Source organism: Accipiter gentilis, chromosome Z, assembly GCF_929443795.1.
Source record: "Accipiter gentilis chromosome Z, bAccGen1.1, whole genome shotgun sequence".
In the NCBI taxonomy this organism is placed as follows: Eukaryota; Metazoa; Chordata; class Aves; order Accipitriformes; family Accipitridae; genus Astur; species Astur gentilis.
In genome coordinates, this window is record NC_064919.1 from 33,280,589 (window position 1) to 33,296,245 (window position 15,657).

General features: G+C 44.7%; 1 protein-coding gene across 1 annotated transcript in view; it reads right to left on the reverse strand.

Moving 5' to 3' along the window:
* The window catches only part of LOC126036488 (metalloprotease TIKI1-like), a 75,772-nt gene that overhangs the window by 17,807 nt on the left and 42,308 nt on the right, over positions 1-15,657 (reverse strand). Inside the window, exons 3-4 of the mRNA XM_049796363.1 lie at positions 4,768-4,914; positions 2,431-2,605 (exon numbers count right to left, since the gene is read on the reverse strand). Of these exons, the coding sequence (XP_049652320.1) occupies positions 2,431-2,605; positions 4,768-4,914 (322 nt within the window). The remainder of the gene's footprint in view (positions 1-2,430; positions 2,606-4,767; positions 4,915-15,657) is intronic.

The following is a 15,657-nucleotide window of genomic DNA, read 5'->3' on the forward strand; positions in this document are numbered from 1 at the left end:
CAAAGAAGGTTAACCCTGGGTAGAGAAGGATCAGGTTAAGGAACATTCAAACAGACTAGACAGGTACAAGTTCCAATAGCATACACGCAGAGCAACTGTGAGAGTTTGCCAGTGTCAGTGCAAGACCACTGTCGATTATCTTTAAAGCGTTGTGGAAATTAGGGAAGGTCCCTGAGGACTGGAAGAAAGCAAGTATCACTCCTATCTTCAGGAAGGGCAAGAAGATGGATCCGGGAAACTACAAACTACTCTGCGACACCTCTATCCCTGGGGAAGGTAATGGAGCAAATTAACCTGCAAACCCTTTCGAAATGTGTTAGGGATAAGTGGATGATTGAGAGTGGTCAGTATGGATTTATGATGAGAGAATCTTGGCTCACAAAGTTCAGCAAACCAAATCCCACACCTGGGCAGGAATAGCTCCAAGCACCAGGATAGGCTGGGCACCAACTGGCTGAAGAGCAGCTCAGCATAAAAGGATGTGGCGTCCTGGTGGTCATCAAGTTGACCTTGAGCCAGCAACGTGCCCTTGTGGCAAAGATGGCCAATGGCCTCCTGGGCTGTGCTAGGAAGACCATTTCCAACAGATTGAGGGAGGTGATCCTTCCCTGTTCCTCAGCCCTGGTGACATACATCTGGGTTCAGTGTCCAGCTCTGGGCTCTCCAGTTCAAAAGAGATGTAGACATTCTGGAGAGAGTCCAGCAAAGGGCCACAAAGATGATGAACAATTAAAGCATCTGTCATATGAGGAGAGGCTGAGAGCTCGGACTGTTCAGCCTGAAGAAGAGAAGGCTGAGGGGCAGTATAATTGATGTACAAATACCTGATCGGAGGTTTTAAAATAGATAGAGCAAAACTTTTCTCAATGGTGCCCCATGAAAGGACAAGGGGCAATGAACACAAATTGATATACAGGAAATCCCACTTAAACATAAGAAAAAGCTTCTTTACTGTGAGAGTGGTTAAACACTAGAATAGCTTGCCCAGAGAGGTTCTGGAGTCTCCATCCTTGCAGATAGTCAGAACATGACCAGACTCAGTCCTAGAAAAACTGATCTATATGATCCTGCTCTAAGCAGGGGGGGCAGACCAGATGATCTCCAGAGGTGCATGTCAGCCTCAACTATCCTGTGATTCTGTGAAGGTTTAGCCAGCAGGCAGCATTCTTGTAAGAACTGTACAAGTGGCAAAACTCTCCACAGCACAGTAGGACAATGCAGCCCTTTCTACGTCAATGTGCACCTCTCAAACAAACCAGAAACCTATAGTGTTATTTAGCTGGCTGCCTATGGAATCACATGCCCCATCACTTACTTTGACTTAGCATTCAGATCCTGAGTGCTCCACTTACATTTCAGAGAAATTAAAAATGTATATAGAAGGAAGACTGCTTGTGAAAGATTATAGCTGGCTTTGCTTCACAAGTTCTCCACTAGCAACAGGAAATAGGTCTGGCTTGTAACTCTAGTGCTGCCATACAAAAAGGCCTGTCCACAATTAAGATAAACCCCTTACTGAACCTCGTGGAATGCTGTTGGCATTACTACATCTCTCTTCCCATACTTTCCTCTAATTCCCTCAAACAGACTTATTTTGGCTTGAAACTTTCCATGTTTGCACTTTGGCCAGAAGCAAAGCTTTTTGGATAGTTTCAGCAAAATCTGTTATTTTTTAGCTCTCCACTTTTGTGCAAGCTTAAATGACTTCCAAACAAAAATAGTTCCAGAAATGAGCTCACTGAGTTTGATGAGCTGCTTGATGTGCCTATAGATTCCTGCTGGCTACTGAGGGACAGAAAATGGAGTAGGTTTTCCCCAGCTGGGCCCAATACTCTGCTCTAAAATAGTGGCAGACACAATCTCCTAGTAGTTGTGGAAGCACAGTGAAAGAGGGAAGGAGGTGCAACAGGAATAGAAAGGTGAAAGTGTGCCGTCCCCTCCCTTTGTATTTATTGAACCACTTAGATTCACACAATTTAGCATATTATTCTTTTGGATGCATTCTTGAAAGGTTTATTCAAGCACTGATGCAACCTGTGACTTGCTACATTTCATCTCAGCTCCCTATTTCTCCCATCTTTCTGTTTTGGTTGGCCACACCATAAACACGTATGTCTAAGAACTGTTCCTTTTGTGTATGCGCTGTAGTTGGTTCAGTATCTTTGGCTATGCATATAACAAATAAGTCTGTAACTAATAAATATTGCAATCAATTCATACACTGTGAGCTTTTTGCATACTGAAGAAAAACAGTCTCGTACACTGAAAAAGTCTTCCTACTAGGGTACCACTGTGAGGGCAAAGCTGTGTTCTGTGTCCACCATGGTAAAAAGTTTAAAGAAGAGTCAGTACTGAGGCAAGCATTTGTAAAAAGCTTCTAATGGCCATGGGAAGAATGTGTTCAGGTTGTAGAAAACCTCTATCACATACCAGCTCCAAATGCAAAGAAGAAACTCTTGTCTGGGTACTCTTCCAGCAGGTCCTTCACCCTCCTGCCCATTCGCTCATTTCGCTTGTAGATGAGCTCCTGACGGAAGTAGCTGTCTATCTCTTGGGCAGTAATGCGTTCATGGGCTGGAAGTGTAGCATTAATGAAATTTGGGACCTAAAGTAGGGAAAAAAAATGTCTTCATGAAAGGGGCATTTATTTCACAGGCAGCCATCATGCACAGGCATTTTTCTCCATCACTGAATGTGGCAATTGCCTTTGTCCCTCAAGGCACATCCAGTATGACAAAACCCAAAGAAAGCTAAAAAATTACTCAGCAAACTTCAAATATGCATAGTGCTTCTTTCCTCTCAACATATAATTCATAAGCCAGCCAGCTGAATCTTTTTTGGTGCAAAGTCAACAAATACTCTCAGTTTGCCACATGGTAGATCCCAAATCCTGATTGCTCAGCTGAAGACAGTAAATGTTTGTCCCTGACTATCTTTAGCTACATACGTCTTCCTTAAATTGTGATAGGTATGACATAACTATAATGATAATAACACAGGCTGTCAAAGAATAACTGCAATTTGAACTAGTTAACAAAAACTTCCCCAAACTTTCCAGAAGAAAGAGGGCCAGATTTTGTCAGGAAAGAAAGTATTACCACCTCCAATTCCCCTGTCATCAAGGTATCTTTTAAAATACTGGCTTCCTCTCCTGGGGCCCCCAGGACAGCTGTGGCTGCACGCTACCCTGAGCTCTTGCTACTGGAGGGAAACGTGAGTCTGGAGTTGCAGCCATCCTGGCTTCTTGACAAGTATCTTTGGGCATTGCAGCTATGGGGACTGCTAAGGAAAGGGTCTACAAGCAGTGGTTTCTGGGGAACAGAGCCACTACACCAGGTGCTTTCCCTTGCAAGGCTGCAGCAGCTGAAGAGGCTCTGGAACCATTCAGAAACTATTATCACTTGCTTCCAAAGTGTTCTTAGCCCACAGTGGGTCATCTACTGGGCAAGGATGGGGTCAAATACAATTTACAGAGATGTTCTGCTTAAAAACATAAGCTGATAGTGTGGCAGACTATTACTACTCAGGTCTTTTGTGAGGGAGAGTGCTCTGCAGTGGAGTTCCTCATGTGAGTAAAGGGCAGTTGCTCCCCCAGAGACATGCAATTCTCAGCAAGAGCTGCTCTCTCCAAGGACCTTAAAGCAATGCCAGCTGTCTGCAGTCTGTAACACTTCACAAGAATAGTGATGCAGCATCTGTGTGCTCTTATAGTGCTGGCCTCTTTTGAGAAGCCCTTTGAAATCTACAAATGAAGTGCACTGTGTAGGAGCTAAGCAGTGTTAATGACCAGGTTGTCTGCATGTGCAGGCTGAGGGGTGTGCAGGACGGGAAGGTAACAACGTGCGCGCAAAGCTCAGTGCCGGAGAAGCAAGGGTTATTACAACAGTATTCCCAGCTCTGCAGCACTGCACTGTATATATCAAAAGGCCACAGGAAAATGGTTATTCAGCAGGGAAAGCCCAGGTACCAACACCCACTTGTTCAGCACTGTGAGGCTAGAGCCTATGTTTTCATTGACGTGCATGAATTGCCAGGCAGTACCCCACAGACAAGAATAGAGAGGCCTGATGTCTCAGTCTGAGGTTAGCTAATCTAACAGCCCAAACAGGCCAAATTGGTCCCTGCTGGGCATTTTCTCGTGGTTTAAAGATCAGAGCATTGCATTCCACTGTGCTGCTTAGGAAACCGTCTCCATAAACCAAGTCTGTGAGGCCTCAGAAGGTTTTCTTTTCCTTAACATTCAGTCTAAATCTATCTTTTCTTTGTTTCACTTGATTTCTCTTCTTTAGGCCTTGACCACAGTATACAATCATAGAGATAGGGGAGATTAAAAAGCTTGCAACTTGCCCAGCCTTACACGAGCGTCCAAGTCATGAGTGCATTTCTCTATCACTACTTGGACAAAAGAGCCTGCTGCTGCTCTCTGTTGGTGCTAAGGTCACTCATACCTAAGCTAGCGTTATTCCACAGGATCCTTAAGAAAATAAAGGATTAAGTCATAGAGCTTTGACGCTAAAGCAAACACAGCACTCGTCCAAAAGCAAAAGCCAGGTGTGCCTTTGCTGCTTGTGTGCAGCAAGACAGGGGTGACGTGGTGCAGACTCCTGGGACAGGAGGCGCAGGAAAGCAGATGCACCAGAAAGCCAGCAACGTGCCCTTGGCCCTCACCTGCAAAGGGCCTACCTGAGAAGAGACAAGTGTGAGTGAGACAGGGATTAGCGCTACGGGGACATGTGCGTAGTAAAGGGCTGCAGTGGCAAGACTCACTTGAGAAGTGTCATGGTTGAAGATGATGGAGCTGAGGTCCCCACAGTTGTAATGCTTGATAAGGTCTTCTGTCGTATAGGGGATCTGGAAACTGCCTGCTCGGAGGCTCTCCTGCTGCAAGAGAGTCTGATTCAAAGCAAAGACCACCTGAGGGAGGGGGAGAGGGAGGAAAAGACAGAGTTCCTGGTGAGTTCTCATCTCGCCCCTTGGGAAGGTCACAGACATATAATTGCCTGCCAAGGGCTCTCTGAAGCTGCTCCTGCTCCAAGCACGCCAGTCCACATGTTGCCAACCCGTGCCTCTGTCAGGTCTGCAGATACACCTTAGGTCCCATGGGCCTGCTCATAGGGAACTGACTGACCACACGTAACTCCAGGAGGTTTTGCCCCTGATGTGATTAATACAGAAGATACAAAGGGGCAGACTGAAACAGGGGCAATCTTGCTCCCCTAGACAACAGTTTGCCTGACCACCATAGAACCATAGGGCCTGACAGGCTCTTATCCCCACAGCTCCTCAGCCACCTGCCTAACTAAAATAAGCACAACTTATTTTGCCCTTTCTTCCTCACTCATAAAGAACAGTAATGCTGTCATCTCCTGCTTTGTGACTCCTTCTCCCACCCACCCAGCTTATTTCAGGCAGGAATGGCCCTCTGGAGCAGGCCAGGGAAGCATGGCAGCTGCTAGGGGACATAGGCAGCCACCCTTCCTGCAGGCGAAGTCTGAGGGCAGCAGCCAAGCAGCTGCCCAGCACTCTCCCCTACTGACTGCCTACACAGGCACGGGGGCTGCCACTGCCCATGCCTCCTCTCCTCCTCAACCTTCACCTGGGAATGCAAACACTCCCATTCCTTTCGCCTCAAGCTGAACCAGTGTGGCTGCCACAGCTCCTACCCCCAGGGAGCCTCTCCCTTGACCGGAAAGGGAGAAGATCAGCAGAGGTGTCCTCCAGGTGTTGCTGCTTCCCCACCTCCAGCACAGCATGGCTCTCCAGGGTGGCGGCCTCAGGACCTGACCCAGAGAGAGCTGCAGCTCCAGCTGCCTCCTGCCTGGGGCAATGAACACTCACCCCAGGAGGATGACAGCCACTTAAAATGCACAGGAAAGCCATTTGGAGCAACAGTTGACAGGGGCCTCTGGAGCCAAACAGACAATGCAGCACCTCTGTACCTCTCCCTCACTGCTCCAGCAGCTGCAGCAGGCAGCCACCAAGCCCCAGAAAGGCAGGGAGCTAAGGAAGCACTTGGGGCAAAACCCCCCCAGGCTGAGCATGGGATGCAGTGGGCACACTGGTGGGGCATGGAGCTGGCTACTCAACTGTGCAGACAGCAGCTCTCAGTCAGCATGTGGCAAGTAAAACTACCATCTCTCCTGAACACACACGCAAGCTACCACTGGTTTGCACAGCAAGACTAGACAACTGCAACATGCCTTCCTACTACCTACTGGCTTGGGGTTTTTATTTCTAAAGGCGGTAAGCCGTGAGATATTGCTGCAGTCTTGAAACACATTTCAACAGTTACTCCAGGGAGGGTTATTTTCCAAGCTGTGGTGACTCTGCAGCCTGATGAGGGCTCTGTGTAATTAACTCCTCCTGGATATTTGCCTCAAACACCATTAAAAGCACTCTGGAACTGGAGGTATTCACCAACACCATGAAACTCACACATGAATAAGCATATTCTTAATGTGCAGAGATTATGTGAACCAAATCTTGGGATTACAGGACAGTGCAGATGTGGGAACAAACAGGTGCAATTTGCCGTCCCCCAGCAGACCAATCTGCCTCCTGCAGAAAGGTGCAGGTCCCACTAAACTTGAAATCACGCCGTCCCCACTACAGCTAGATCTGCCTGTCTGGATCCAAACCACGGTATATTTAACCAAATATGAAAGCACATAACTTAGCATTAGTTTTGGAAGGGTGTTCATGAATAGAAACATTCACTGCTATCTCATGTTTTTTAAAAGGGCAAGAATTCACTTTGTTGGTACTAACTACACTGGATTAAAAGAATACCTGCAGGTAGACACTCGGGACAGTTACATCAAACTAACCAATGGCCATCTTGCAAAGGAACTCTTTTTGATTTGGAAGTAAATTGAACAAAAACAAATTGAAACTACTTTATGTCTGAACAAAAGTTTGCATGCAGGCTGGGGTTTATTGCACTCCAAAGCCATCGTTTTCCATTTGTTTGGCTTCACTTCCAACACAGAGAAGCCCTAATGGATATTAATGACCAGACAAGAATCACTGAGAGACAAGCCAAATCCATGCTGAAAATGTGGGATTTCTACAGCCAGGACTGAGAGGTTATGCCAGGAAATTCTCATATGTACAATCAGTCCAGTCAAAAGCACATCCATGGGAATGGATTATTTTGTAAGTTGACTACTATAGCGGCATCCACGTGGACAATTTACCATTACAGCAATATGGCCCCTTCTAGACTCTGCAGCCTCTGAAATAATGACCAGCAGTCCCTGTCCACAGAGCAGGAATAAGACTTGCGACGGTCTCCTGAGCTGGTCAGGTAGCTCTGACTCAATGTATAATAAGCACATCAAAGAGGCTTTGCAATTTTTACCATTTGATTTTCAGCCAAAGACAAACCAGCGGAGGGTAACCGGCTTCCGGTGGATAAAACACCAGCCTCCTGGGTGAGACGTGTTAACAAAGCAAATCTTCCTCTTTCTGCTGTACTCCCACAGCCTGTACTCCTACTGTCACTTGCTCTGCATGCTACCCTCTGCTCCATGTACATTCTTCCCTCCTCCCCTGCAGTGTGCTTCAGGTGAAACACATTCAGTCTCTCCTCCAAAGAGATTCTGGCCTGGACCGTAGCAGCAGGGTCGAGCCACACAGACATCTTCCTTCCTTGTGCCCACTCACTGGCCATGAGAAACTAGCACACAGTAAACTGCAAACAGCTAAATAAATCTATCTCAAGAGCATGGTTTAAAACCACAGTGACTACCTGCATTTATGGAGGATTACCACATACGTTTATACAGAAATACAGGCAACTCACCCCCTGCCCCCTCATATCTTTAACCTCACTGCTGGCATGACACAAAGCTGTCCTTATGAGGCAGCTTTAGCAGCTGTCTGGTCTTTGCTAAGAGGACATCTTTCTGGTGTGGAGGTGGGAGAGTTGATATGGGACACGTGAAGAAATCTCAGGATGGCAGCAGCTTGAAGGACTTGCCTACCCAGCTGTGGAAGCACAAGACCTTTCACAATAAGGTGGTTCATGTTGCACTGCAAAGAACAGACAGTCTGCAAGTTCACTGCCCAAGACTTTTATAACCATCCCGACCACAGCTGCCTGGGGACAGAGCATCCAGCAGGCTGCCATGGACCCCATAGCCCAGTCAGTGGGTTTGCATGGCGCTGCATGGGCTGTTTTCTTTTGGCACGGACTACAGAGGGCTGTTCCCTGCCAGGTCAGACTTCCCCATGAGCAACACCTTTCCTGATTTGGATCTAGACCTGTACCCTATCACTGTGCATAGCACCTGAGAGAGAAGTCACACAAGAACCACCTAAAGCCCACCCAGAGAGGGGACTTTCACCTTGGCATTGTGAGTGATAGAAGTTTTCTCAGCTCCTTTGATAACAGCAGCAACAGCTCAAGTCTCTTTGCACCATTCTCAACCACAGCCCAAGCGCTGGGAGCAAGAAAAGTCAAGATACGACAAATGGGCAGAAATCAAAAGAGCATCAATGTCCTTGACGATTAGCGCTCTCTAATGAGTTACAGTAACTCATGTTACCGGGCTTTGCTCAGCTGGACGGCAGGAGATGCTGTTGCCAAAAATACTCTCCACATCAGCTGGTCTGAACAGAATGGTGGCATCTGCTGGAAGGGGATCATGGCACACCTACTGAACAACTACACAGCATTATGATTTGGCACCGATGTGTGTGTAGAGCCTGTCAAACGAACATGATAGCTTCTGTCCATTTCTGTATCACTTGCACGTTCTTAGGGGAACTGTAACTCCCCAGCAGAAACAGAAGGGGTGTGGGGGTAAAAAGCTGTTTGCAGTACCAGGTGTTGCTTACTGTCAGGATCTCAAGAGCAGGATGATTCCTGAACCTACTGTTCTTAAAGGATTTCATTTGCTGAGGTGGGTCTTGCTCAGAGGTTGATAACTTATCTGTCATTATTTCTCAAAGAAAACATTAGACTAGGTGCAAAATGATATTTAAGAAAGACCACAGCCATCAAACTCTGCAGACTGGATCCCAGTCTTGTTTACCAGATGTGAAAAGCTGAAGTCAACAGAGTATGAGAAGCAGGGACCAGATCAGCAGTTGATCTGCAGCTGCTATATTTGCTTGGCACTAATACTGCTTGCCTTCCTAGCTCCCCATTCAGTCCTGCAGTTCTTTCGTTTCTAATAAGTCCATGGAGTTAAGAAGATCACAGAAAAGAAGGAAAGGTTGAAGAGAAATTTTCAGTTTTGCTTAGAAATCAAAATCAAGAATTTGTGTTGAGCTGAGCTTCTCCAACAGGTGGTACAGAAAGTATGCATCTGTCTTTCAGGTATCTCTTGCACTGCACTCTTTTACTATTTCCAAAATCTTTCCTGTGTTGGAATCCACAGAAATCATTCCACAGTCATCCTCCTTGCAAAACTGTTCTTCCTTACCTCACACCTCCCCCCCCCCAACTAACTCTACCCTACTCTGCTCCATTAAGTGTATTCATACTAGCATCAAAGCATCTCCTGAAAAGATGTACTCTGAGAACAAAAGTAACAAGTTTATTAGAAAGGGATTTTTTTCCTCCCACCTCCTATTTCCACTGTGATCTCTCTGTCTTCCCCCAACCCTCTCCCTTTTTGTACTGTGGAAAAAATCGATTAAGCTCTCTGGTATACATATTGCTGCAAGCCTCATTCTCCTCCTGGAGATTTCTTCAGCTGTCAGGAGACACTTGTCCCCTTTGCTAGCATTGTTGGAGTGGCCTGCTAGGCTGAGGGGGTGGGGAAAAGGGGGTTAGAGCCCGGCAGATGCCTTTTTTGTCAAAGACAAAAGACCCCCTGCCATCCTCTCCACTTTTCAGCACTTTCATCCACATTGGATCAAAGAGCTATTCTGCATATGAAAGGAACCTGGCATTATGCGCCTCAAATTAGCCTATCGCCGTCCCGCTAGCCTCCAAGTCTTCCCAACAAAAGCCCTCACATCTGTTCCATCATTTGCCTCATCTTCTGGGTTTTTTTTTTTTCTCTCAGCTCTCAGTTTTTGAGGGCCATTCAGCCCCTTGAATTATAGTCTGGGGCAGCATCTTCCTTGCTCTGGGATCGCTCAGCCGGACAATTTGCTTTTAATTGTCTTAAGGAATCATGGGCTGCTTTGGGCCCTTCCCAGCAACTAACTGCATCCATTCAGCCTCTTCAGCCAATTCTTTTCCTCTTCATCCTCCTGCTCAAAAGCATGTTTCCCTCCTTGCTCTTCACCTGGAGGAGACCATTGCTTCTCCAGGCCAGCGAACACTACTGCCCCAAATCAAAGCCAGCCTCAAATCAAAGGCATCGTGACTATGAAAGTCAATAATCCTCCTTTGTCATGGTAATGGTCCAGCAGGCCAAGTGCTGAGAAGAAAGCGGGATTCCCACTCCAATGTGACGCAGCTCCTTAGATGTCTGGTGCCCGTGCCTCAGCTGCTTTCGAGGCAGAAATTTGGGACTGGAATTCTCAGAGCCTGGAAACCTGAACCCACCTGCCATGAGGAGCCCTGCAAACACCAGCCTGAGCACACACGCAGGACATGTCTGATTTTGGCAGGTGCCGAGGATACCAATAGGAGATTTAACCCACCATCTGCAGCCTTCAGTGGAGCCTAAGCCACTTTCAGGGCTGTTGCACCAGATGAGATGCTCTCTGTAGCCCCTGCAACAAGCTTTTGTAAAGAAGAGAGAAAAAAAGGAAACAACTTCCCAAACTTGGACAACTTTTGTGAGAAAGATTGGATTCAGATGACTAGAAGAGACAGGTTATCCGAAGGACTCACCCCTAAGTACAAGAGACGAACATTACAAGAAGTCACTGAAACAAAAGCAAATGTAAAATGTTTGTATGCGAATTCACTAGCCAACCCTTCTCCAACTAGGAGCTATAAAAACAAGGGATTTCCAATAACTTATCAGGCACTTTTGAAGCAGTGAATGAATTTATCATCCTCTTGATGCAGGAGGATGGTAGATAATGCTGAATCAGACAAATTCTGCTTACAGCACTGCTGGAAGAAGTGCAACTCATTTACTTGTAACAGACTGCATTAATATGTAGCCTTTTGCCTGATTAATTTACACCAATTTACCGGCTTTTATGTTTCCACTAACAGCAGGAGCGATAAACACCCCACTAGGTGCTAATGTGGAATAAGACCAGGAGTGGAATAGATTGTTCCCATTTCACAGGTCAGGTTGCAGTTCACAGCTGGACACCTCCACGACCTCGCTGGGACTTGCTCCTGTCTTTCTGCAGGGCTAAGCGTGGCTATGAACCTGCTGCTGCACCTCATCCCTTAGAGCTCTCAATCTAAGAGCTCACTGGGGTTCTTCCTCATGCTGCAGGAATGCCTGAAGCTTTTGTGAAGTTCATCCTTTTGTGGAAAATCTTCGCTCTGTGCTAGAAATGAACTGGTGATGCACATTTGCATGTTACTAGAGAAGGATTAAACTTTTGAATTTGACCTTTGTTAAGGATTTTGTAAACATTAGCAAAGCTTGTTTTTAAAACCTTCACAAATCAAACCTTCAACAGATACATTTTTACCTCATCAAACAGAACTAGGGACTAGCCTTTTGTGTAATTTTCAGGTTTCTACAGTCCTGAACTGAAGTTCAAAGCAAAAAGTGGACTTTCAACACATTACACTTAGAAGTCCTGCCTGTCTCCTACTCAGCATTTCTTCAGTTAGCAATGTCCAGCTTGTTTTGGATTAGCATTCCGATGTAGATCCTTAACTCAGGTCAAGACCAGACTTGGGAACAGTTAACCAAATGAAAAAGAGTTACTAGCAATCCAGATTTCTCTTAAGGTATGCCCACTTTCCAATTTACAGGACTGTCTAACCAATATACTAGTAGTAAGGGTTTCTTTCTTTTGCATAATTATTTATTTTACAAGACACTTAACACAGGCATCTCAAAATTGTATTAAAATAACAGAGTTGCAAAGCAAAAAAATCTGAAATTAGGGTTCCTTGGGCTGCAACTGGCTATACTTTTAAGATTCAACACCTGCAATTAATGTTTTGTTTGTTTTGTTTTAAAAAAAAACCCAACACCTTCTACTAAAATATGAGTTGCTTTAGTCCACTTCCTCTTCATTCTTTTCCATTGGATACTCTTATTAAATTTAGTGGAAGCAAAACTAAAATACTGAGGTTACCAAAGCAAACAGCTTTTTTTTTTTTTTTTTTTAAAACTTTTAAACAACCGTACAGGAAAATTCTCTTAGAAAGGAAACAATTTGGCTGTTCAAAATGTAGAAATGATGTAAAAAATTAGAAACTATGAGGACAACACTGTGTCTGCCACTGTAAGGAGTAAGCTAGTAACACAGCCAAAGCCCAACCTACCTCCACAGCTTCAAGGACAACATTTAGTAGTAATTTTTATCTTCCCTAAAACATAATCACTGAAAGTAAACAAACTTGGTATTGATGACCTGGGATTTGGCCTCCAGTTTTCTTTCTCTCAACCACAGATGCTCTTTGGAATGCTGCTAGATGAAAGAAAAAGCCTTACAGGTCCCCTCTTGCCTGCACTGATTATTTTTTCACTTGTCCTCTCTACCACAGGTTATGCATAGCTTAGGACTAAACTTGACAGCAGTTTGGGAGATTGCTAGAAGTAGCATGTCTTAGAAAAGCAGAATACTGAAGTTTGAAACAACTCTCACTAGTTCTTGTGCACCTTTTTTGGTGGATTGGAATAATTCAGAAAATAAACTTTCCATTGGCTTGAGTGCTTCCCTCTCCTTCTGTAAAACTGATGTACATTACTTGCATAATTCATGTAAGCATGAGCAAATCAAGACTACAAAGTTATTAGAGTAAACAATCTAGCCTTGCAATGTGATGAACAAGGTCAGACAGTTATCATATGCCTTCCGGTAACCATGCAACAAGGTACTTTGGATTTTCTTGAAGTTCTGCCAGCTGGGAAAGCATGTTCCATATAAAACACTCAGCATTGATAAAACATTTTTCCACTCAACAAAACAATTTGGCCAGGACTCTGACTGCTGTTCCAAACAGAACAACTTTGAACCAGTGTTTATGTCAAAAGCAACTTGGAGAATCTTTAAGAGAAGCTTCTGGCTTCCAAATGGAGCACAGCAGAGCAAGATGACCTTTTCAAGGTACAGGGGTAAAAGGGAGAGTTTATATTAGTGGTAGACTTGCCAAGAAAAACCTGAAACAAGAACTGTGGAAATGGGCCATAGCTGGTTTCAGGCAGATCAGAGGCTGGAAGTTCTCAGTGAAAAAACTTTCCAAGAGGAATAGCTGACAAAATTTTCACATAGTGAAACACAGGCCTAAATCTGTGCTGTTCACAGTAATTGTGAGCTCAGCCACACAGAAAAATTAGTGTATCCCAAGGTAGTGTGAGAATTTACAAGCCACCAGCTGTTCTATGCATACGCCCTGAGAGGATGTTCTTGGAATGAGACAGCTGGCTCCACTGCCAGACAGCACCTCCCCTCACCTCCCAGGCTGTCCACATTGGGACCACTGGTCATGTCCTACTTTAGCCAACACACTGAGCTGCCTATGTGGAAAAATCTGAAATACTCTGATTTTCAGACCCATGAAAACCCACCTGCTGCCAATACAATCAGGAAACTGCTGGGTGTTTGGCACTTCTGAAAGATAGGCTGTTTATTGTTAAAAAGAAACTGAGGTTTTTGTTTTATTTTGTTCTTCTCTTTCAGTTTTGTTCTTGAAAGGGATTGCTGCATGCCAACAAAGACCCCTCAAGAATTTTAAGTGACTGCCTAAGTTCAACTGCTTTGCAAGAAATCTCACAGATCAGGTAAACTATTGCTTTGAAAGTATGGAATATTGTAACTCATGGACTTCTGTGCCAGTTTCAATGCATCCAGAGCCAGAAGAAAGGATTCTTATTTCCTCTGCTAACCCCAAGACTTAGCCACTGTACAACAGGCCTTTATTATTTTCCTTACCCTGCTGACTGTATTTTTTAAAAAGGTATTAAATCACCAAAAAGTAACTGCAGTCCATCAAAATATGAAGTCAGAAGGATGCTAGCTCAAATTGGATTGCAGTAGCTTTGTAATAGGCATCTACCAACACTGCCACCTGGAACTGACTGGAACAAAAAGTGTAACAGAAAAGTTAGCTGAAGATTTTGTCAGGCAAGAAAGCCATGGAGTACCTCTGAACTCATACCCTTCAGATCAACAGAACCGAGATTTCTTAATCACCTCAGTGAACAGGGTAGACAACAGTCCCAACAATGAGCTAACCCAGTCGCCTTTAGCACTTTTGAGCCCTAGATAGTCAAATCATTTTGTTAATGGCCAGGGCAGGTCACTTTCCCCACAGCAGTTCCAGCACAAGGTCACACACACTTACTGTCACAATAAGTGACCTGGACAAACATTTGCTCAAGGACCCCTGGGAAAGTGGAAATATCTGCCAAGAGCTCATCATTTTCACAAAGTCACCAGGTTTACAAAAGTCTCACTGTTAAGATTAAAAAGGCCTAAGATAAACAGGAAGGCTCTGGGGTGTGATGAAATGTGGTAGTAAAACAGGAACAAAGCATGGCAAGATTTATCTCATGGTCACGTTATACTTTGGCCTTGGAAGGGAACACCTGCATAGTTTTCCTAGGCTAGAGAGGGCAATTCTTTTTCAGAAGTTATGTGGAAAAGCTGCAATGCATCTGGTAGCAACTCAACCAGCAACTCCATGTATGGAAAAATGCAAGAATATATTGGCTTAAGGTCTGTAACTTTCAGCACCAAAGCAAAAAGCTCTGGCACACTCAGAATTGTGCAAAAAATTTTAAAGGCATAATCGGATGTGAATCACCATTCTCCAAATCCAGTTTTGGAAATAACAGACAAACAATATTGTACAACAGCAGTTGCTTGGTGAGTATCTGCTAAAACTGTGACAGAAACAAAACAATAAGCAGGTAACCAGGGCAATAAAATTCAAGTGGCTGAACTGTTCGTCCTCCCCAAGAAGGTAAATTCTGCTAAACTGTACTTCAAAACTAATGGGATCTTTCCCAGGGACTCCCGAGTAATTTAGTTCCATTTTTTGGACAACAAACCCTCTAGAAGGCCTGTACAGCACAGGCATGAGGCTTGCACTCCAAAAAGTCTAGTCTGAAAACTTAAGCTTGAATGAGAGCACACCATATACAAGGTCTTGGGTTAAGTTACATTTCTACTATCCACCCCAAATATCTGCAGCAGGATGCCTCCCTCACGCACGATTACACCTCCCTCCTGCATCATTACACATTGTTATTAATGTCCATCTTTTCTATGTCAAGCAACATCTACTGGAACTCCTTAAGCTCATGTATTTGCAGTCAAAATCTGAGATGCAGCTCCACAAGCCATGTGTCTATGCAGTGTTGTGACACTGGGTTAAGGATCAAAAGAGTTCAGTGATTACCTCACTCTGGATTGTGACACAGAACAGATAACAAAAAGAAGCTGTCCATCCCTTCAGATACACTACATATCTCCCCCATAAAGCTGCTACAGGTTTTTTTTAAATATTCATGAAAGGACTAAAATGCTATCCCCAAACTCATATACAAGGAAAATAAACTTGGCATTGAGAATCTTGTGTCAAAATCAAACAGACAGAAGAAA